The 24,722-nt window shown below is 36.0% G+C and overlaps 1 protein-coding gene across 1 annotated transcript in view; it reads right to left on the reverse strand.

Moving 5' to 3' along the window:
• HBS1L (HBS1-like translational GTPase) overlaps nucleotides 1-24,722 on the reverse strand; it is a 64,110-nt gene that overhangs the window by 25,532 nt on the left and 13,856 nt on the right. Inside the window, exon 5 of the mRNA XM_009882326.1 lies at nucleotides 817-925. Within this exon, the coding sequence (XP_009880628.1) occupies nucleotides 817-925 (109 nt within the window). The remainder of the gene's footprint in view (nucleotides 1-816; nucleotides 926-24,722) is intronic.

Consider the following 24,722-nt stretch of genomic DNA (forward strand, 5'->3'; position numbering starts at 1 on the left):
ACATCGAAGTAAGAAAAATCCATTAACCATTCTTGATAGAAACAGCCTAATCCAAAAAAAAAAAAAAAACCCAAACCCAAAACCCCCAAAAAAGTGGGGAGCCACAGAAAGCGACATGTAATGACATTTCACAGACTGTATTCCCAACACACATGCCCTGTCCTTATACACTTTTTTAAGTATTCACTGCTGGCTACTGCTGTAGGTAGCCTCTGGATCCAGATGTCTGTTTTCATGCTCTCACAAGACATCCCCCCAACAGTTCCAAGTAAGGATGAAATTAGAACTACTACTCAACCACTCTAATTTAGCTAAAGCATACGGAGGGAGCAATTTCTTCTCTACAACAGTTGTACCCTGGACACCTGTTAAAGTTAATAAAAGCTGCAGAGGAAGGCAAAGTTTAGCCATAAGTGATTGTTTTTGCCATAAATTATTCTTAAATGCATTACTTCCTTTGAAGAACAAGCAATTACAGTTAAGATTTATTGATTTCATAATTCCACTTAGAGAACTAAATTTAAAATAAACGAACCCCAAGAAAGTTCAGTATTCTATGAAGCGGATGTTTAAATTATCTGACTAGCTGATATCTCTCTGCTCTATTCATAGTGAAAGGATTTGTTAAACTCAAAACGTGAGGTACCATCTTCTGAAAGTAATTCTGAGTCAAACAAGAAGCTGAGATGGTTAGTTCTGGAGAGTGACACTAAAACTGCTGTAAAAATAGAAAAAAGAAGAAGAAAACTTGCTACAGGTGCATCAGTCTGAAAGAAGAGCTGCTGATGTACCTTGATGTAGGAGGGCTTGGCTTACCATGGAACTTCAAATCCCATAGATTGTTTCTTTCCAGACACTGTCATTTTGGTAACTTTTGGCACAATTTCAGATTCCATTCTGGCTGACTGGGAATCCCTTGTTTTTCCTAGTAATAGACAAAAAGTAAGTTTGAACTTAAGGTTGTGACTAACAGGTGTTATATATAAAGTTTAACAAGTTACATTACTTCTCTTCAATCCAAAGGTACCAGTCTGTGATGATGCATTCTCACACTTCAGTGTCTTCCTTGCACATATTACATATTTATTCAATATAATCTACAAACAGTTATACTTTTACTGTGCAAATCTCATCTGTATTTCCAACCATTCATGACACCTACACCATTCAAGAGCTTTACTCGCAGCAGTTCTGCAGGATGCTGGAAGCACTTCATGAAATATAAGGATGAAGAAACACTTTGCAGCTGCTCATTAGCTCATTAGGTTAATTCTTATTTAGAGGTTTTCTTCTGCCTCGACATTATTGAGCTTCAAGGCTACTGTAAGGCAAAAAAAATGTGTCTACCCCAGGTACTGCTAGCAGCAGCAAAAGCTTTGTGTTGGCTATGAGGTCTTCCCTGAAACCTGCAAAGAGAGTGGTCTCATGCTGAATTATGGCAAAGAAGCCAAGCAATACCCAAAAGCTAGCTAATATAATGGTTACTTAGAAATAATTACCACAACTGAGAAACTTAATTACTTTAAAGGTATCAATTTTTACCATAACTTAAACAAAAACACAATTACAGTAAGGTTCACTCTTAATTTTGAGAAACTACATTTTCACCACTAATAGCACTACAGTGCTACTAGTTTTTGTCAAGCTGTAAAAAAAAAAAAAAAATTTACTCTGGGGAGGGTTTAAATAAAAGTAGTACACTAGCTCTTTTCTTTCCACACTTCCCTCTTCAGTATGTTATGATCCCTTCTCTCTTCAAGGAGAAAGACTTCCAGCTTTACAGTGTGAGTGACAGTGGCTGTACCTTGTGTTCTGAAGGATGTTATGCACACGGGGAAACAAAACAACCACCTGGATTCAGAACTAACCTGCAAGTTTTTAAAAAAATCTTCACCTACAGACATATCTGAAAACCAGAAATATGCCACCAGCCTTCCAGTAATAGCCAGTTTGGATAGTCAGAGTGATGTGAATACTTACTTTGAATAACAAGTTAATCTTTAAAGTACTTTAGATTCCTACTGTCAGATGAACTGTTGGAGTCATTTGGTCCCACTCATTTAGGTTAACTCTTTATTGCATTCTAAGGTATGATGGCTACACCTTTAAGACCACAGAATCGTAATGGTCTGCAGGTTATATATAAAGTTGTGATGAAGGCTGCTGAAGATTTCAGTTAAGGAAACAGAATGCCCCAGACATGTCTATGACAGCATACCAAAAAAGCTGTTGCACAACTTTTTCTAAACAACCATACTATAGATTGAGACATTCTAATTTAACTGATGACTTGGTCTTTATCTCCCTCATTTGTCTTATCTGCTGATACTCATTTTATTTATATGCCACCTGGAAATCTCTGGAAGAAGTAGACTTTATATGTATTATTAATAGTTGCAAACCAAGTACACTGTAAATAATGAAAAACAGTAAGAGAAATAAAGGCAACAGCAGAAATCATGATTCGCAATATTCAAAAAGTATGTAACTGACAGACAAATAGTAAAGATTCAGAATATAAAATTCTCAGACAAGGACTCCTAGTTAAGTACAAAGATTTTGTTTCATCTTCAAGCTCCTACACAGATCACCGAAAGCATTTTTCTAATAAGTAGTTAATCACTTGAGTTACAGTAAAAATTACATTACTTCTGTTGCCAACTTGGTACTTTTTTCCACTTCGATTCTAACAATTTTCAAGCAGCCATCACTTTCAACTGCCAGTTAAACATGAATGCTTCACCTGTGATTTGAAAGCTGAATTACAGTTAATTCTCAGAAAATACCATGTTTGAAATCTGGCTGCTAGGAACTAATAATTACAAAAACCACAATGAAATTGAAATAAGATTAGTTGAAAGAAACTAAGATAACAATTCATATCATATAACTTGAAAATAACTTGCAGTCTATTAACAATATTGGCTACATATGATCCAAGACCCAAAGTCAAAGGTTTTACAAAATACATCTTCTCTAATCGATTTAGAAATTAAGCTTCACTCCGCACAAATACTGTGGGGTGTCTGACACTCATCCAAAGTTAAATGTACAAGGAGACAAAATATATTCAACAAATAAAGTATTTGACAACAGAAATTTAATACTAGAGATTAGGAAACACTAAAACTTGAAAGAAGATACAAAAATAAAATTACAAAGAGCAAGAGAAAGTAAAGTCATTGTTCATTGACAGCACTGACGGTTTAGGTGGTTTTTCCTTTATTTATTTTTCTAAAGCACTAATACTTCAGCATAGGTGGAGCGAGGAAGCAGACCAGCATCATATAAAGACAAACCAAGCCGTAGAAGACAATGCTGGAATGGTGGTATTCAAATAGATGCACAGACAACGCAAGAATTATTAGTTACATTACTGACAGAAGTGTCAAATATAATTTTGACTTCTAATGTTTTTATAACCAAGTACAATAAAAATCACACAGAGCATTTGAGATAAGGAACAAGTCTGCCTTTTGTGCACTGCAGGTACCATTAAAGATTAATAATTATGGTTTTCATTACAAAGGACACAAGACCGGGAAAGATTTTACTATCTAATCTATAGGGCACCAGAGAAAACTGCATGATAAATTCTTATCTGCTTTAGCAGGCAAAACAAAAGCTATTCAGCGCTTAACAGATAGTATGCAAATCCTTAAACTGCACCTTGGAACTAAAAGGAAGTAAATGCACAGTGCTGATACAATTCTTAAAACGCTTCTTAATAAACAAGCAGAGTATCCTATGGCAACTGAAGTGCACTACAAAACCGGAAAAAGTGTAGGAGCAGTAATCCCAATCTGATTAGGACAAGAGCAGCTGTGAGGAAAATTAACCTGTGGAGGGGAAAGGATACATAGGATATATAAGTTTTTGCCAAGAAAGGCTTCACAAAATTCTTCATGCCTACTGCCATTTGGACATTCTTAAACACATACCTAAGCAATTCAATGACAATACGTTTCCTAAATCAAGAGTACACGTAAAATAAAAACAAAGACAGATATATCTTTCACAAACTCCTAAAGAAGCCCCAAGACCTCCTTGCTACATTTCACTGTGTAGCATTGCAAAGAGCACAAAATAAGAGCGGATTACATGCAAGTAAACGCATCAGTTGGCCAATGCTGTCAAATTGCAGAGCAAGTGATTTTACTGAAGAGGACACCCCATAAAAATTCTGGCAGTTCACTAACACTAGAAAAACTAAAAGAAACTTCCCTTCCATGAAAACAGAAAGTATACATTCGTAAATTATAACAACGCAAAGGCTTATCAGCATGATAGTTGTCACAATTCAGAATGTTTAAAAACCAAAACTTCTAGCCTGTTTTAAGCAAAGTAGTTTTCAGACGGATAATCGGTATTTATACCAGACTGATGACAGAGTACCTACAAGTCAAACAGTATTACAAAACAAAACATGCACTGATGAACCGTGTCTCAGTGTTAAATTAGGATGAGCCTATGTCGTGGTTTAAGCTGAACTGGCCACTGGGGACATTGTCAATACCAAAGGGAACAGACAGACCTGCACTGATGTTACTCCAGTACAACCATGGCAGTGCATAACAACTTGATAACCAAAGATCTCTTCCCTTTATGATTCTTCTATTTGCCTTTACCTTTCCAGTGACTGCCAGTTGGTCTTCCGACTTAAAGACCTTTTGAGTTAGTCAAAAAGTATTACTAAGGACACCTGCTGTAACTTCAAAATTATTAAAAGCACAACCCCAAAATCTGATGGCACAATAAAGTATTTGCAGACTGGTAAACAGGACAGACACACATATACACAGGAAGCAAATACAACATAGGGATAGTCTTTAAAAATTAAAAGTCTCTCTGGGTGTCCAAGCTGGAACAGCAAAAGTGTATGGATATAGTCAGTCATCTTCCTTTGCTGTAAGCAACTCCCTAGATTTTGGATTTCCTTTGTAAAAACGGTTGTAAGGAGTACCTGTAAAGATTTAAACAAACACACCGAAAGATTATTCTGGCTTCTTTATCACACGCAACAGGCGTGAAAAGTTTTTTTTTTCAGTTTTTGTTCCTTTATGTACTTACAATGAACGTAACAGGAAGATAAAAATTGGTCTTTTCTCCAACTCTGTTGGAGGTATAGAAGCTACGTTTCAGTACTTGGAAGAGTTGATTGTCAGTCTGCTCTGTTCCCAGTAGTTTAGAGGCGCACAAAACAAACAGGAGCCTGTTAAACAACCACCACCTCAAGCAAGACATGTTGATACCCAGTGAAGCAGAGATCCCGGCGCATTTACAGAAATGCATCCTAGCACTGGGTATTTAAATCCACACTGACTTCATTCAAATGGCCACACCTTTTCAACAATAGAAACAAATTGCCACTGTTTTCGATTCCTATACACAGAGGCTTCTCCTCCCAATTCGTCTTCCTCTCATCAAACTGCAAAATGGCACCAAAACTTTAAGCTCAGTTACACCGCGGCACAGAGAAGCCTGCTTCTGACAGGATGACCCAGAATATTTAATATGTCTGAATTCAGCTTGAAAAACAAGAAAGGAAGAATGCCAGTATGTTAGGCATGTCCTCAGTCTGTGCTTTTTCAGATGGCAATCCCATTTAAATAAATCCATGTCTACACACAAAACAACTACTAGCAGTGTATCAGCACTGGCAAAGGAATGCACCTCCAAGGGAATTATGTGCTAATTAACTGTGGCCATTGCAGTTTCTTTTTCTTTAAAGCTTTACATCATTTACATGCTTTTGAAATTTTTACTTGGTTTATATTAATTCTTCTATTTTCAGGAGTGGTATGAGCACTTAAAGAAGGCTGCATACTATTTCAATTTTTAATGGGGCTGGGGAGCCTAGAGGCTATTGACACTTAATAGACCAAATTAATTTATTTAAGCAGGTCCTCCTAGTGCTGTCTAAACCAGCAGTGCCATGCAAAAATATACATGTAACACCATGTCTTCTGATCTAGAAGATACGGGTTGCATCCCCTACTCTGCTACAGACTTTCTATATAACCACAAGCAAGCCACTTACACCTTTGTTTACTAATCATACAGCAACAGCCACCAACTGCATAAAAGAAGAAAAGACAGCGCACTGGTTTTGTGCACCATGTCATGAGCTTGTTCCACGTACGTTTCGTGACTCACTGATTAAAAAACGTAGCAGGCACTACTGGCAGTGCAACCATTGAGTGTTTTAGTTACAGAAGCACAGATAAGGCACAGTTCTGTCTGAAAAGCAGATTTAATAACTGAGGCCTCTATCAAGATAATTATTCCCTTCCTATATGCTGCGCTATGACTTAAAACTAATTTTAAGGCCCCACAATTGTGAAAATACTCCAAATATGGACTACCCATGAGACAGCCAGATGCAGAGATGCCAGCCTGTCTACATACAATTTCATGCTCAGAAGCATGTATCACCAGTCTGCCCACACGCGAGTTTATATTAACATCTAATACATCCATCCATAATTGTAATCAGCTGTTTCAAAATTCTGACTGTATCATATCCCAGCTAACAAATTTCAAACTGGTTATACCCTATATTTATGCTATAAGCCTTGCAAGCTTCTAGCCTTTAATTAATAACTATTATTTGCCTTAAAACAGTGGAATTGTAGTTTTCTCCCTTCAAATTTCACAGCACATACAAAAAACAATAACATAAGGAAATATAAACTAATTTTCTGTAGTGTATCTTTAATTTGACAATTTTTATTTTTTAAATAATTCTACTGAATTATTTAACACTCAAATTCTACAAAATGCTGTAGGACACGGCAGCAACTTGCATGACTACTGAACTTGTAACATCCCAGATTTCCTAAATTCCTAAAAACAGAGTTTGCTAACCTGTAAAACATTGTGCCTGCATATCAGTTGCCATGTACTCATCCCTTAAATTTCTTTGGATGTCACAGATCAGTGACAAAGTCTGCTGCATGCATAAGAAGTAAATTCTACATACAGAAATCCTTTCTTATATATACGTTGCTTATATATAAAGCAACATCGGACACCTGGGAAAGGAAAAATTAAATTATTTAGAAAAGTCTCTCCCTCTCTTCTATGAACCTAGAAGCACCAGCAGCCCTCCAAGGAGCACCTCTGATAGCAAAGAAACACCCCCTAGCGCTAATAAAAATGCCACGTGAAAAAGTTTCAAAATAAAATGTTACTTTAGTAGTTAAGTTATACCAGTTCAATGTACTTACTTTTAGGAAAATGCAAGACATTATGCTACTATGGACCGCAATATACAAATGGGTGCTACCAAACATCCACAGCACCACTGCTGAGACACAGCCATTCTAAAGACACTACTGAAAACAATTCTCCAAACAAGAACACTAAATTTTTCTTTATAAAAGAAAGGTTATTTCCTAATAGAAACCACAGTCAGGGGTTTTCCAGGTAGCTTCGTCTTGTTGTTATAACTATTACCTTCTCTGCAAAGTTTCAGATGGTGAATATGACTTTTCTTTTTTCATGAAACTGGGAGTAGGCATTTTCACTGAAAAACGCTGAAAATAAAAATGTCTAGTCCCACCTGACTGCAAGAATTTTTTGTTTTGTTTCTAAGGTTTGATACAGCAGGAGGGAGGAGGGATACAGCAGGCTAGTGAGTGATATTCCTGAGTATCTCCAACATGGGGCCAGTTCTCTGTGGCCCACATCACACAAACAGCACAACAACTTGCCAGCCCAAGACTGAAGTTCCAGAAATAGTTTGCTTCACTACATGCAGCTGCAACAACTGGATGTGCAGTAGGCACAGTCAGAAGGGTCGGCAGCCTCACCTGTTACAGTCAGCTGCCACTTCTCATTGCTCAGGCTTTACTTTCAATGCTTGCAACTTTCAGCAAGTTGAACTCTTTAGTCCAAAAATTAATTTGTTCGAGTGAGGTACCTGCCTGGGGGCTGACTTTTTTTTCCTTCAAGACAGGGAGAACAGGGAAACTGGAAGAGAAAAGATCAGACAGAATGGTTTACTTTCAAAAATGGCACCTGAAGAAAATAATATTTGCAGAAGTTAAACCCTTCAAGTAATCTTTTCACCTTCTGAAAATCCACTCAACCTGGCCTTAGAAAACCGTTTGCACATGCTCTTATGGCTTAAGTTTTAACAACTAAATCCCCAAAATACTTCATCAATATGTAGCTGCTGTGGCTGGTTTTGACCAGGCTGGACTCTGTTGTGTCACTTGAAAGCAAATCCTACCTCTCCTGTGTTCTCCGTAGTTTCCTATCGCATCGGTAAACTGGAGGTGTGAATCTGCCTCAGATAATCATAAAAAGTAAACAAAACTGGGGGGCAAAAGAAAAAAAACAACAGTATAGTGAGCATTTCTTCTAGAGATTACACAAACATCAGCTGCCTCCTTTTGATGTTTCTGATACGTAAAAATGTAAAGGTCCAATAGGAATTCACAACAATCAAAATAGCGACTTTCTCATTCATCAAAGTATACAAAACTGGGGGGCAAGAGAAAATGTAAAGGTCCAATAGGAATTCACAACAATCAAAACAGTGACTTTCTCATTCAAAGTATACAAAACTGGGGGGCAAGAGAAAAAAACAATAGTATAGCAAGCATTGGCAAGCAGCAAGACTATCAAGCAAGCAGACTATCAGACAATGACTACAAGAACAAATATCAATAAAGCAGAGAAGATGAAACGAGAGTCAGCCTAACTTGGGGAAAAACTGCATGTAAGGGGAAGGAGAAAGTAAGAGTCCGCATACTTAGTGAGAAGTTACACGCAGAGCTAAACACGAACAAAGGAAGCAGAAGAGGATCAGAACTGAAAATGAACACAAAATATGAGTGGAAAAAAAATGAACATGGAAAATAATCCTGGCCAATGACTGGAAAATAGGTGGGAAACTAGGAATGGCTAGATGAGGGATTTGCAATGAGAAAGTGGAAAAATGGTACTGCAATGAAAAAACGTGGAACGACATGAGGAAACGTTGTGTTTAGGGCACAAACAGGAATTAAACAAAGAAATTTGAACATGACTAAACAAATCAGAGTATGAGAAGGACACAGACACTGACATTACATCAGGTTGAAGTGGATGTGGTGGAATGTGTTGTAACAAGGCAATAACACATTTTCTTTCCTGCCTGGAACTCAGCCAAAATTTCTGGAGTCTCACCATTTCTCTTGCCATCAACACTTCCTCCCTGACTGAAGCCAAACGATACAGAATACAGCACCCAGCTACTGCTGCATTCTCTTGCTCTTCTTGACTAAAACAAACACCTTCCCATGGAATTCTCCTGGCCATCAGAACTTACTCAAATTACATGTATTCAAATACTCAAACAGCACAAAATTAATGTTATGTATCAAAGCTATTTTTTTCTTTGTGACTCTTTATTGCAATCATTCCATTGAATGGTGATCATTTAATTTAGAATATCTGATGTCCCACAGAAACCTAATGTCTCGGAGAATGGTAAAATATGTATTTTTACATAAAACTCTTTACTGACCTCTATTACAGCTGTGAGCATTCAGTGTTTTAGCAAATTAAACTTGTATGTCTCAATATCTGGATGCTTGCTACAACATTCCAGTCAGCATCTACCCCTAAGAAGTTATGTTTAAGCAATACACATCAGCAAAGGAACACATAGGTCAGCTCTCTATGTAGACGTTGGTATGGTCCTTCCAGAAACACGGATAATTGATCTGGTTTACATTCACAGTTAATATATTAGGGGAAAGAAAGGCACTGTCACTGGAGTAGAAATCTCAAGGTTTCCAGTTTCACTAAGCCAACACTTCCCGTGTAAAAGAACGGAGATCTGCTGTACAGAAAGGCGGACTAGGGGGGTGTCTGTTTTCTTCGAGAGATTACACAAATATCAGCTGCCTCCTTTTGATGTTTCTGATACGTAAAAACGTAAAGGTCCAATAGGAATTCACAACAATCAAAACAGCAACTTTCTCATCTGTCAAGTTTTTGAAAAGAATGTTCCTGTGGTATTTCTCTTGCCTACTGCTTACAGTTAAATGGACTAAAATCCAGTCCTTCACATAATCGTAACTCAGTACAGCTCATCCTGGAACTACTGAAACCTTATTTGGGGGAGGTGTATTGCTTTGCACTCTAGCAATGCCAACGATGCCCCTTCTCAATCCGTAACTGAAGCTACGATCCGCTGTAAAAATAATTTATTAGACATTTGCAGTTGTTCTGTAACAGCACCTTTACTCCCCCACACATACACAACCATAAGTCGTTGGTGGTGTTTTCTAATTCAACGAATTTTTCTTAAATGACTGTGAATTGTCTTTCACTGAGATTTAGAAAAAGCTCGGTCTGATATTTCTGAAGTGCAACTTCCTACCATAAATGGTCATGTAAAGAGCAGAGTCAGCACTACGGGCAGGATAACCCTAAAAAGATATCCCCTTTAGCCAGTCACTTAATTGAACAGAATACACAGAGTCCATGCAAATTACCAGAATTTCTGTTAAAGCCTTGGCCCAAAATGAGTATGTAAAACTGAAAGTACAATATGTACATTCTATTACAATTATATTGAATTTCCAAAAATAACAGACAGCAATTTCAGGTTTAATTCTTAACTAGTATTATAATGCCAGAGGATGGTGCTATTTGCCTGCACATCATCCACGTAATTCAGAAACAACATCATGCCTTTTACACATTGACGTTATCTACGCAAGTACATTCCTCTTCATTTTACTGCAAGAGTGCAAGGCGTTTTACAAGAGAAAGCATTCCTGATCCACAACATCTATTTATGCACTGAAATTACTCCAGTATGAAAGAGAAGTTAAAATATAGGAGTATGAACAAGAAAAGCATACCAGCAAGTTGATAGTATTTAAAAAGTAAAATCATCTTACATCTGTTAAACTCTTCCACAACCACTCTGCAGACTTTCAACAGAAACTTAATGAGGTGGCTTTTTTAAAGTTACAGAAGAAAAAAAATGTATTTACTAGTCCTGCACAACTAAGTATGTTGAAGCTGAAAGTGTTTTCAGCATTTATAAGTTCCAGAAAACTGTAGTTTGCAAACTGGTAGTGTAATGAGAACTTCCAGGTAAGATCAGCTAAAACCTTATGTAATTTAAGTTCTCTGGATTCTCAACTCTCCCACCCTGATGGTGACATTACAACCACACTAGACCCTGACTGGGCTAGACAGCGGACATATCTGTGGGAGAATTAATCAATTTTTCTCTTAAAAGTTAGTCAAATTTGCAAGTTTTCACTTGTCCATTCATTCATTTTTTTTATTTCTCTACATAGTTAGCCCTGTATAAGAAAAATACATTTACTTGATGCCCCTCCATGATTCCAGGGATGGCAGTGCAAATATCACATTGCAATCTGCACTGCCACAGCACAGGGCACATTTCAGAGTGGAAGATTCGTGGCTTCAGAGGACCAAAAAGAATAATCTGATATTATATCAAGAATTTATCAGCTATTGAAAAAAGCAGTTTAGGGACTTATGTAAGATATGATTTCAAAGAATGAAAAATGTTCAACAGATTAAGTACAGTTTAATAAAGAAATAATTGAGGTCCAGCAGTACAGCAATTATTGAAAACACTGTGTATACACACACACTCTCCTTACTGTAAACTGAAACACAAATGCATTTAATAACAAAAAATAGGAATTGTTCGTATGTGTATAAGGGAGACAGACTCACTGACTGACATTGACTTCATTTGTGCATGCAAAGTTATGGTAATTAAATAGCAAATCCTCAGAGACGTCCCCTTTTAGTTTGTGGGATTCTTCCCTAAAAAGACAAAAGATAGACATACTCTACTTACATATTTTACAAAAAGTCAGCCAAAGACTCCAATTGTGAAAACTATGATGAAGGTGAAAGGAAATGACAGTATGAATTAGAATTTCATTAAAGGTAGAGATGGTAGGAATGGTGGTACAGGACTGCCAACAGAAATGGAACTGAAAAGATGGGAGCACATTATGCGAACAGCTCGTATTTCAAGGGGGTTTACTTTGCATGGTGACAAAACTGACTTCTTGATCATGCTCGTCATGCCCATCACCTCCTACTCAATAGAGATGGAGACGTCTTCCCAAGCTAGTAGTTGGAGTACTTCTCTGGGATCTGGTAAAACTAGGTACAAAGTCCTTACTATAACCTACAGAAACTATAAATGAATACATGTAACATGCACAGCAAATATTCAGACTCTTGACAGTTTTGGGGTTGGGGGTTGTTTTGTTGGTTGGTTTTTTTTTTTCCCTTTGGCAAGCTATAATCTTCCAATTAAAAACTATTTCACTATAGACTACTAATCTGCTTTGGGCATAAGCCTCAGTTGAAAAACAACCATCTTTGTGTGGGGAGTTCAGTATTTGTTCACATACGGAATTCAAAGCAGACCTATCTCACATTTTTGGTACAAATACTTAACTGCTAGTTAAATTCTACAGTTCCTAACCATAGTGGAGACTTGAGCTCAACAAGAACTGCTTCAGGACATTGCGCTGCTTCCACTAAGACAGAAAATTGCTACTGAAGAAAAAGATACTAAGGTATAAAAATGAATGAAGTTACAGAACTTTTTTCTACATGAACCATAAATACCCTTATAAGAAATAACATGCCAAAGAGTACAGCTACACTCTATACTGAAAACTACAATTAGATACAAGAATACAAAGTCATTGCCGACAAAAAAAAACCTGTAATACGGTGAAAACTATTGTGCTATTACGAATCCCAAAATAAAAATCATTTTAAAACATTATTTTGACCAAAGAAATTAGATAAAGTCGTTTTCCAAATTGTCACAGAACAATGTTTAGTGCTTGTGTTTCTTGACCATGAATGATGTTAATAAATTGAGGAAATTGTCAAGGAAAAAGCTGACCATGTTCACCAGAACGGAAATAATGATGCTGGCTATGATGAAGATGAAACCAGCAAAACACAAGACTAACATTCTAAAAGCTTGCCTGCTTTGCAGAAATGATTGTGTTCTATGTAAGGCCCCCAGCTCAGTGCATAAGCAACGCCTTTTACTCTGGATGGAAAAAAACTTCCGAAGGAACAAGAATAAGCCGAGAAATAGGAACTAGCATGTCACACGTTGTGACATGCTCTCACCTTTTTAAGGCAGTCTAGCAAAACAGTGTCTGCCCATGTGCCCCCTAGACAATAGCAATTTTTTTCAGAGCAAGTATTTGCAGCTGTGCACATGGATGCCTTTACTTAAGGTAAGTAGTTAGCTACTGTAAATAATTTTTTTTAATGAAAAAAACAAGATGTCTTCTCAGATGAACTAATAATGCAGCTAATGGAATGATGCAAAAGGTACCTCTGACAGCTGACGAGCCCAAAACATAGAACTTCCAGTCCTAGCAGCTCATAAGCCCCTGATTACGAAAGAGCTATATTAAAAGATGGAGGACAGAGCAGGAGATATGACATTTTACAGGGTTTTATAAAACAACGTAGCTTAAAGGTACTGTACCTTGAAAATCCGACCTGTCTTGCTATGCCAACCAGCCTCTTAATATCCAAAACTTAAGTAGTATTGGAAATGTATAACCTTGTAAAAAGTTAAATGATACATTAACTGAGTTTATTTTAAAAAGCTGTGAATCTTAAACAGTTTCATACATACATTTAAACATCACCTGAAGAATTACCTTCAAGACAAAACTGTTAAACATGCTCAGATTTTTACCATTTTTAATGCATCAGAAAGAATAAATGTTAAGAAAGGACAAATTGGAAACAAAAGGCATTAAAATGCACTGATCTCCTTTGCACATGTAAATTAGGTAAAGTTAAACATTTCACACAATCTGTTCAAAGAAAATTTGCCGAGTGAACATACACCTTTTATAGTACTCGTTTTATTAGGACTAAATGTAAAATAATGAAGCAAAACACATGCACTCATCAAAACCAAGCAAAATAATTAACAAGGTGTTGGTTTTCCTGGGGTTTTTTTCCCCTCCAAATTAGAGACTAATATTGATCAAGTACCTGCTCTTCCCCTCCTTAACTGTTCCAAGATTTCATATTAAGGGTTGATGATTTATGCAATTAGTTCAATTTTCCATTATTCTGCAACTATGAAATATTACCTAGCTTTTTAAAAAAAATTTAACTGCAGGCTCACAATTTTTCAATAGAAATTTCAGAAATGCTACCTAAAGTTTTAACACTCTTTATTATATCTGATTCAGCCTAAAATAATTAAAAAGAAATGAGATTTATAAATTATTTTTACGTAGATGGGACAGTTAAACTATTCTTTAGACATTCAACATCAATTTCAAAAAGGTAACACCAGGACAAAACACGATTTCCTCTTTTTAGCTGAATCTTGTTTTCAGAGTTCTTACATCATGAAACCAAAGGCTGTAGGTTCACCATCAAACAAGACATTTCTACAATATGCTCACAACCTATCAATTCAATACTAAAGATTACACCTTACAATGTGCTATTTAGCAGTGTGCTCTCCCTGCTTTTTATATTAGGTACCACTCAACATCAGAACACCTTCCCATCATCACCCAGAGTATTACTCCTCTCCTTAATGCTACTTCCCACTCATGGTGGAACATCAGAAGAGAAACAAAGGGAAATGAGGCTTAAAGTCTGGTCACATTCTTATCTACCAGTTTTTTGGTACTATGTCCATGGCAGTGAGGTATATGAAGGTGTGTTATTACACGCGTGACTGCTCTCTACCGGAAGAGACCTTGACTGGTCATAACTATTCTAGAGAACCAGAACTTTATTCTACCTTAGTACTGGCATTCAAAGCTCAGCTTTTCTGATACAGCTAGCTACATCACCACTAGAATCTTTTGCTGGTACACCTTCCAGATATTCCTGTGCTGTAAAGGACTTTTTTCTGTATGTACCTCCTAAATTTGAGCAACTCCTGCCATTTGGAAAGAGTACAATTTCAGTTTTGTCCTCAGCGCTACACAGATGAAAATTCAATAGATCACACACAAACCTACTAAAGAGCAGCCATCTTTGACAAAAGACAAACAATAACTAAATACATCCATAAGAGAGGATGACCATTCTTAAAGCACAGCTTGAGATGCAAGGTGTTAGGTAAAGTAGTTTGAAACTACTAAGGCGTGCTTTACTGCCACATAATTTTCTTCAAGTTTGTTTCTGTCAAATTTTCTGTTTGTCTGTTGTTCTGTAAGATCAACAGGCTTCAACATCTACTTTTGCTCCTTCCTTTAATTCTAACTGAAGGCACCCTGCTCATCTCCTAAATAAACAGAGTTAGTTTGCCACACTGCTATCTTGCCTTGCTCATATAAGAGAGTACATTTGAGGAAGAGCAAAAATGCAGAGAAAGCAATGGCTGTTAAAAAATACAAAGAATAGGGAGAAAGAAAAGCTTTAGCATTCTTTGTTATTTAAATGTGTTAGTGGAAACACATTTACAGACAAAGAATCTTTGAAACCTAGGTGTGAAACTGCTAAAGATCTCCAAATCTAACTTGCAAAACAAACTCAAGCTCATCAGTGCAGTACGCTGATCCAGCATACAGAATTTATCTGCAGTCCAGAACTTCTGCAGTATTAAAAACAATGCATTAGCAGAAAAAGAAGGCAAACAAGTTCACACATCTATTACTACTATTTTAGAGACAAATCTTAAGCTATCTGAAAAGACAAGAAGGCATTTTTCCTGGACCACCACTGTACACCACACTGTTCATACAAACACCTACAACAGATTATACACCAGAAAGACATCTTTCCATAAGAAACACATTATGGATGCTACCAGTAACAATGGACGTTATTAGGGACTTGGTGAATCTAACATTAATTAGACAATTAAGCTGACAGTAGGGCTTTCAGTAGCTAACTGATATAAAAACCTAGTATAAAGCTCTAATTGTATTTATCAGGGAAACTGTTGTAAGAAGCGCAGATACTGGCAAAACTGAAGAAAGCAAGGTAGAAGTAACATACTTGACATACATGGCAACATATGCTTGAAAAGCAGAAAATATATTAAAAAAATAAAATCTGTTCTGCATCAAAATTCAGTAAAAATTTATAAAAACTGCCCCACCCTTCAGCATAAGAAATGTATTCACTTATGTAGTTAAGTTTTACCTTTTTAATTGCAGCATGTTTTACATTATCTGCACTTACATTATTTATGTATATTATTACTCTGAAAATTTCTTTATTCCATATTTTCCTATGAACTCCTCTGGCACCAGCCAAATATATCCAAATTCTAGAGTTATCAAAGAAGAACTTATTTCACTAAGTCTAAAAAAAAAAAAAAAAAAAGGAGATTGAGCATCACCACAATCTGAATAAGGGAAACCTATATTTGGAAAATAAAACCTATATATAGATGTGATGTGAAACGTAGCACTGGAGGCTCTATTCTTCATTGCCAAAATCATCCAGAGACAAGAACTGATTTATAAAAAGCTGCATAGCTGCGTTTAGAAGAAAAACTGACTATAGTAAAATACAACCTGTAGTTTTAAATAAGCTTTGCAAGACTTCTCAGATGTAGATGAATGCCAGGAAAAGTTCATTTGCCACTGTGAAGCAGTGCCTTTCACTCTATCATGACTTCAGAGAGGAACTTGTATGGACTCAAGTTCATTGCTTAATGTTTTCCTCTTCCTTGATGCACTGGAAGAGTAGTTAGACACTTCACATTTACAGCAGTACCTGCAAGCACACAGATAGCATCCACAACCTTACAATAGTTTGTTCATACACATGTTATCAGAAAAATAGCATTAAAAGCATACCATTCAAATCACATTTCTGCCTTGAAAAATCTTTACTTAAAATCTCGTAAGAGGCACTTTTCCTCCTTTTCCCAACTTAAGCGTTCAGTACCACTTAGTGTAGGTGCAGTTGCCCCATCTTGCCTAGTTGACAAGCAAAGTTAGTCATTTTCCTGTTTATGTGGGTCAGCAACAGGGAAGAGGAAAACATTAAAAATAGGAAAATGTGATTCTGAAACCACAAAAAGCGGTAACAAGGACTCAAACAAGGAGTACCCAAAACAACTTCAACTCATATTTTGGAATTAATTAGATATAAAATTTCCATTTAGGCTGAGCTTTTATATGCACTAAAAATACGGGAGAACTGAACCAACAACCAGTCAAAGCTCTTCCATTTCTCTGCCGATTGGGCATCACAGCTTCTGCAGACACACATATTTTCCATATTAAAGTTACCCAGTTTTCCAAGCTTTTGGCATTTTAAGCATGAATTTCTACCAGGGATTCCGACAGTAAACTCATGAGTTTTAACCTGGCACATTAAGCATTTGTAACTGTCCACTCTGCAGACTGAAATGCTAGATTTATGAAAGAGTACAGAAGCTGAGATAATGAAAAGCAGGTAATATTTTCTCACCTAAGAACAAACCAGTTCAGGTGCAAATAGAGGCACACAAGTAGTGGGCGGGTGGCATTTCTGTTGGTATGTATGTGGCATAATACACTACACTATGCAAACAGTATGTTTTGTAACAATATTGAATCATGCAGAATAAAAAAAAAAAGTATGATACTGCAGAAACACATCCAGAAGACAGTACAGAGACAAGGTAGGTATTAATAACGCAAATTTTATACGGAAGGAACAACAGTATTTATAGCAAAAGACAACTAGCATGAACAGACATTGTAAACTGATTTTGTGTTTTAAGCTCGCATTTTTACACCTTCCTGGCTTTTATCTTTAACTTCATTTCTGAATTTCCACATGTGCTTCCTATTAGCATTCAATCTCCTTTTCATCAGTAACTGATATATTTTAAACAGTTTCTTTTGCTCCCACAATTTTGGATTTGATATGCCTATACCTCTAATATTTAGATGTCTTACTAGTATCTAGAGCTGAAATGCATTGGTTTACAGCTGCAAAATACTGCCGTCTCAGCCTTGTCAACAGCTTTGCTTTCAGTACTCAAGTGCAAACTTCAGACAGGACTTACAATCTTTAAATTGATATACAACAGCATTACACCAGCAATCATCCATCCTTAAAACGTGACAAGATTTAATAAAATGTGACTCCACCCATACCTTCCTGGCACTCCAGCAATCACATCTGAGAAATTAGTAAATTCTTCACTTTACCTGCTAAAGCAACAGAGAAAACCAACTGATGGTTCATCTTTACCATGACCTGAAGGTACTGAGATAGAAGGCCACTGTAAGAACAAGTGGAGCTACTGTTTCCCCAGGAACTCTGGTTCTTCTGGAATCCCAAAGTTCTAAAAAGGACACAATCATTTTTAGTTTAATCTAAGCTCTCTTGGCTTCCAAGCAAAACACCCAACTTTCATACATGATACAGTCAACTATGAAAATTATTGACTTTGTATTGGTTTACACTTTGTCTGAAAAAAGTAAACCAAATTAGCGTTAAAGGACCATAAAAGAAAACTCAGAAAAAGCCTGGAGTGTCACTTTTTCCAGTGTAGGTGTACAGTATGTATGAGGAGAATCTCAAAAAGGTATCTCAAAGGATTTTTAAAAGCTTTTCATTGCTGGTGACACATTTTTCCCTGAAATAAGCCACTTCCTTTCTAAAACCCACACAGTACCTCAGTGTCAAGATTCAGTAACTTCTCGAAGTCTGTGTATTTATTTTTCTTACACAAAACACGGAAGTCTTAAATTCTCATTACTTTCCATGATTTAACTATATCATCAGTCATGTCAGATTTCAAACATTTCCATTCAGTAAAGAACACATTCTCTTTGTCACAGACTGAATACGTGCCATATCTGTGTATCACTGAGCACAATGGGCTCCCATCACTATAGCAGGGATTTGAGAACTGTCCTGTTACTGAAAAGTTAGCACAGGCAACTGAAGTTGGGGGCAAAAATTTCTTCTGATCTACCCAGGTATAAATACTTGATTTTTCAAATGTGCGAAATCAAAGTCTTAGAGCCTATTATGATAAATGGAAGTAAAATCTGAGGGAGTCTAAGCTAATGAAAATATATTGTACATCACCATTAAACTTCAGAATGTTTGCTCCTCCAGGATTTCATTGGAATTCTCCCTATAAATAAAATCCAAAGTATCAGTTTGTTTGTTTTTTCATTTAAGACTCCCAGCTTCACTAGTCCATTAACCATAAAGCAGAAATTATAGAAGTTAACTGTTAAAGCACAATAATCTGCATTCTGACACTTCACTCTAGGAAGCAACTGCTATTGCAGTGTCCATCTGTAGCATACAGAGACAGAAGACAAATAAGTATTTGTCCATGGAGTGAGAAACACCCATCATTCTGAACCAAAACCAAACCTTGCTGCATTCAACTGAGTGAAAATAAAAAGCTAACTAATGTTAAGTCACATCGTGGTAACATTTGTGGGATTTTTGTTTATTTGTTACTGGTGTAAAGCAAAAATGAAGGAAGATATTTATACAGGAGATGCTAAAAAGAATTCCATAAAATTGAAACATAAACAACATTAAAATGCAAGCTAAGCACCTACTAGTTTAACTCGTGGCTTGTATTCTTGAAAGTGCCTGCACTGTCTTAATAGCTACATCAAAAATCTAAATACATGCAGTATTAATAATAACCATAAATCAAAAATAAATGTCAGTGAAGAAATACCTGCTTCTCTATTAGGAGGTGCAAGCAAAGCAGTATAGTCCAATATTTAGAAAACTAGACTTGAGCTTGAGACCTGTGCTCTATTCCTAGATTATCTGCCATATCATGAGTAAGACTTTTCAACTTCCTGTGCCTTACTTTCGATTCTTTACTGTGAAGCTTGTTTCTTATTAAATATTTATACATATAGCCTTATAAAGGCTCTGTTCTTCGTGCTATTCCTCAGAAATTACCATAATGCAAAATAGCCAGTGCCCCCACAAAGACAGCTCAACTACGAGAATGACTTCATTTTAAAAAGACTAGATTCCTTGCTACCCCAACAACAATCAAATTAAACATGCTCAGTTCACAGTAGTTTTAATTTCCTGCAAGGACTGCACATTTACAGACATCTGACCTCCTTCTTGCTCGTACATCACTAAAACCAAAAATCTTAGTGTCATAAAGCGGTTAACAATTCCGTTAATGGTGCCTGAAATGGAATAGAGTCTAGCTCACTTACCAGTATCTGTATTTGTTCTGCAATACTAACACGGGCAAAAAGAAATGAAAATGCAGTTTAGCCAGAAAAAGCAAGAAGAAATGAAATGAATTAGCATAGAATGCAGATCCTTTTGACTAAGAAGGTACCATTTTTTACATAAATAATTTTTTGAAATTTGAACTTTAAGAAAGGTTTCTCAGAGAACCCGTAAATATCAAACAAAAATACTTGCTTCTCTTCACTATAGTAAAAGCAAACTTACTACAAGAGTGCATTTCAAATTGTGATCTCCGAACATCATTAATACCCACTGCTGAGATCAAGTGAAGGATGCCCGAGAAATGCTACATATGTCAAGAACGTACGTCACCAGTCAAAGAGAAATTTATATCAAGATTTCATTCTTTGATTTTACGGACAAAAAGACTAAAAATAGCCAATAAAAACACTAAAATAATGTCCATCTTCCTCAGCTATTACCTCCATACATTGACATGATGATGAGTAAATACTCCACAAGCAACTCTTCTCTAAAATCTCCATGTTCTCATCATAAAAGAGTAAGATAATTTTCACCATGTCTTCATAAGTCTGTAATTCTTCACAAATTGTTCATGAGTTCTTTTGAAATGTATTATTTTAATCTCTGCATTCTACAACCATTTTTGGGGGTCTAGTCATCTTCTGGTCATTCTATTTCCAGAAAGTTGTAGAGAAGGGCAATGGGTTATTTTCTAAAGGAATCCTACCAACACTAAGCATAAAAATCAATTACTTGACCAACAAACCACTGACATACCTCAGAAGTCACTGACAATTGTTTTTAATGGGCCATTTTTAAGTATGCAATGTAACGTGTCCATCAACCAGATAAAGAACACTTCCATGACAACATAGACACCAGAAACCCATGAACCATTTCATAAGAATCATTCATCTCAACAATCATCCAAAATCACAAACTGCAATTAGCTTGTACTTCTGGTAAAAAGTATACTTCAACAGCTTGTGTAACAGAGCAACTGGCTGTACAGTACAGCAATACTAAAATAGAGACCAATTCCCACTGAGTTGCATTAAGACAGCAATTTGGGAAGACCAAAAGAGCTTGCTTCAAGAAATAAATAAATAAATAAAGCACCATTGGCTTTGATTTTTGTTTCATCACATTGTTTTCTAGTGTAGATTAAACACACCAGTTTAACAAAAGAAGTTTCGCTTATTTCCCCACAGAAAATCCTCTAGGGTCAAAACCATTAGCACACACAGAAGTACAGATAACTTGGACTAATGACACTTCCTCATCATCTAAATAGCAGTTTAGACATAGTGAATTGAACATAAGAACTACTGAAGAGTTTATCAGCTGTCTACACTTCACACAAACCAAAAAAGGATTTAAGTTATCCATAAAAATTCAACTCCATTTCCAAAGAGCCAAAAATTCAGAGAAGCATCCCTTTTCAGAACTTTAGGAAGTTTATTTTTACTGCATGAATTACAATGTGATGAAATTTTTGCTTTGTTTTTTTTTTCCACCCAACCACAATTCATAATCAACATTTAATACAAAAATGCTTTAAAAACTTCAAAAAGCTGAGCACTTTAGATTTGAAAGAGATGTAAATAATTATGTTTATAACCCTATACTACTTCCCTTGTACAAAGGTACTGCAATAAATTACGTACATTTCATAAAGACAACCTATATCATATCTTCATACAAATACTTTGTATAGCTATTCATTTTTGCAATGGTAGTTGCTCTTTAACTTTTTGCATAAGTATAGATTTTCAGAAATTGTTGATTACTGAAAAATGTATTTGAACATGATTAGAGGAAATAAGGCAAAACACAAAATTGTAAAGATTACCTCACTGCACCACCTAGTCTCTTAGAAATAAGATTTTGAAATATTATTGTGCAACAGTTCCAGAAATGCAAGTAGCTTGCTGCCTCTGAACCTTAAGATCCTGAGAAATACCTTAACAATTCAATGAGAAATTACTCATATAGTTATTTCTGAATAAAAAGTAAAAACCAGGTATGTGAAGTTTTAACCACATGGGTTTTCTTTAAATCTGAAGCTTATCTTCCTAACATTCTACACTTTTCTCAAAAGTGTTTTTTGTTGTAATTAAAATACAGCTAAATATTATTATGTTAAATCACATCCCAAAGGGTACAAAGCATCAATCCTTTTTGATATCCCAATGGGTGTTGTCATTTTCCTACCCTTCTCATACTTTGACTTTCAATTTGCCCTGGTTTCCCAAAACAAGTTCAGATAGAAAAGAGCTAGAAAAAGGAAGCCTAAAAAAGAAAGATGGAACAGGTATTTAGAGCCACGTTAAGAATGTTGATTTTAAGAAATCAACTACTGTAGCTCTCATTTCTACTGTAAGGAAGAGACTGAAAACTAACTTTAGACAGTTGCTTTTTTTCTTATCTCACTGATTATCTTTTCCTTTTCAAGATCCAAACAAGGTTTAAAAATGCTACAAAAATGATCTAAAAAAAACCCCAAAACTTTACAAACCCATTTCTAACCAAAAGCAAACTGGAGCCTCAATATGGTATGTGAAGACACACTATTAGACGCCAGTTCTTGCCTTACTTTCTCCAAAGGAATCTTTCATGGAAAGCAGTATGCCCATACAAACCTAGACAAGAACTGGAGCCTGTTTCCACAATAGACAGAATCATTATAGAACATTCAATCACAACTCTATTTCTATCAAGTAAGTTAACAAGAAATTGTAATTAAGTCAGTCCTTTAAGAATATGCATTTTATTTAGGTACGTAAAGCAATGTCCACAAGGCAATTTTATATCGAAATTATTCAGCAGCCACTTAAAAAGTATGTACAAAATAAACTTAATGTACAAAATACCTTTAGGAGTATACAGTCTGAATACCAGTGGTACGTCTATGTGGTTTAATATTGTCTTTTTATGTCCATATGCAAACACAGACACAAGTACTTTGCAATGTTAATATACGAATTCCAAAACAAATAAAACAATTACCCGTATTAGACAAAGATACACACTAGCTGCAAAACCTGGTTGGGGAGAGAAGTTTTATACATACATCAATAAAGTAAGCTCACTGTGTTAAGCATAAAATAGACAGATTTAGTCAACAAGAATTCTAACATTCATTAGGCAGAAATACTTAATGGCAAAGGCCAAACACAGACTTCTTGTACAAAAATACCATATACCGAATATCATGCAGCATTTCAAGACAATTAAACCTGTCACTAATGGCACAAACCCAGTTGTCAGTAAGGAAATTAAGGAATAGTTAAGGAAACTATTAAAATGCCTGTTTCATTTAAAAAGCAAATATAGCAACACATTATCTTTTGTTTATAAAAACAAACCTCTAAAATTTTCCAAGCATGGAAATAAATTATCTCTGCTGAAAATTAATTGGAATTCAGGTCTATCCACCACTTAGGCAGCTCTGCCGTGTTCAGCCTGCAAGCTTGTACTAATTCAAGGCTCACTTCAGGATTCAGGATTGCAAAATGAAGGAAAAAAACCCTCCCCTGCTCCCTGTACGCTGAACAGCATGTATTGCTTCTTCCAGATCACACTGAGACAAATGCTAATGAAAAAGTAATTATGTATGAAAATCTAGCTACCCAACAAGATCCAAAGTTGTTTACTAAGGTACCAATCCCACAGTGAGATCCACAATAAACACATAATGATGATGTCCTTTGCCTTCAGTCACTTGTTTGGCCTTTATCTGCATGAAATCTATGGCAAAACCGAGCTCCAAGTACTTCCATGTTGCCACCTACTACTTGTACGTACTTTCCAATGGAATCCATAAGACATACATTTAGGTGTATGTCCAGTTCAGGCTCTAAAATTATTAAAAATGCTAAGTTTTAGGCAAAGAGCAGCAGCCATGGGAACAAGGAAACAGACCAAAACCAACGAGAAGTTCAACAAGAATAAGAGAAAGGATTTAGAGGGATAAATGAAGGTATTAAACGCAACTTTAAGAAACACGCATGTATTAGAAAACTCTACCTACATTAATTAGGGCCTCAAGAGTATTTGGAAGCTAAGAAAGCAAAACCACCTAACAATATAGCAAGAATGACGATGCCAAACTTCGCACTAAGAATTTCTCTACGAGAAGGATATACACAATTTTGGAAAAAGTGAACTTTAATTATAAACTCTCCAAATACGACATTTTGCCGCAGTGGGACTTGGACTTTTAAGCAGTGAGAAGTTAATATTAGGACTAACTACAGAGAAAATGATCACTAAAAAACATTTCATATTGTTCAAAAAGAAGAATTTGCTATTAAGACTAATTAATAACACAATCAGTATACAATCACAATCAGCCAGACTTCTACAGGAAGTCTTCTGAGGAAATTAATCAATTATGCCCAAGAACTTATCTGATCATACTATGTACACTGGATTGTACTATTTACACTTCAGTACTTCAAGGCACTCAAAATAGGTAAGGACACAGAAGGTTAGATTAACATGTCAAATAGAACATAAAGACTGCGGCG

Source organism: Charadrius vociferus, unplaced genomic scaffold (genome assembly GCF_000708025.1).
Source record: "Charadrius vociferus isolate BGI_N301 unplaced genomic scaffold, ASM70802v2 scaffold13, whole genome shotgun sequence".
NCBI lineage: Eukaryota > Metazoa > Chordata > Aves > Charadriiformes > Charadriidae > Charadrius > Charadrius vociferus.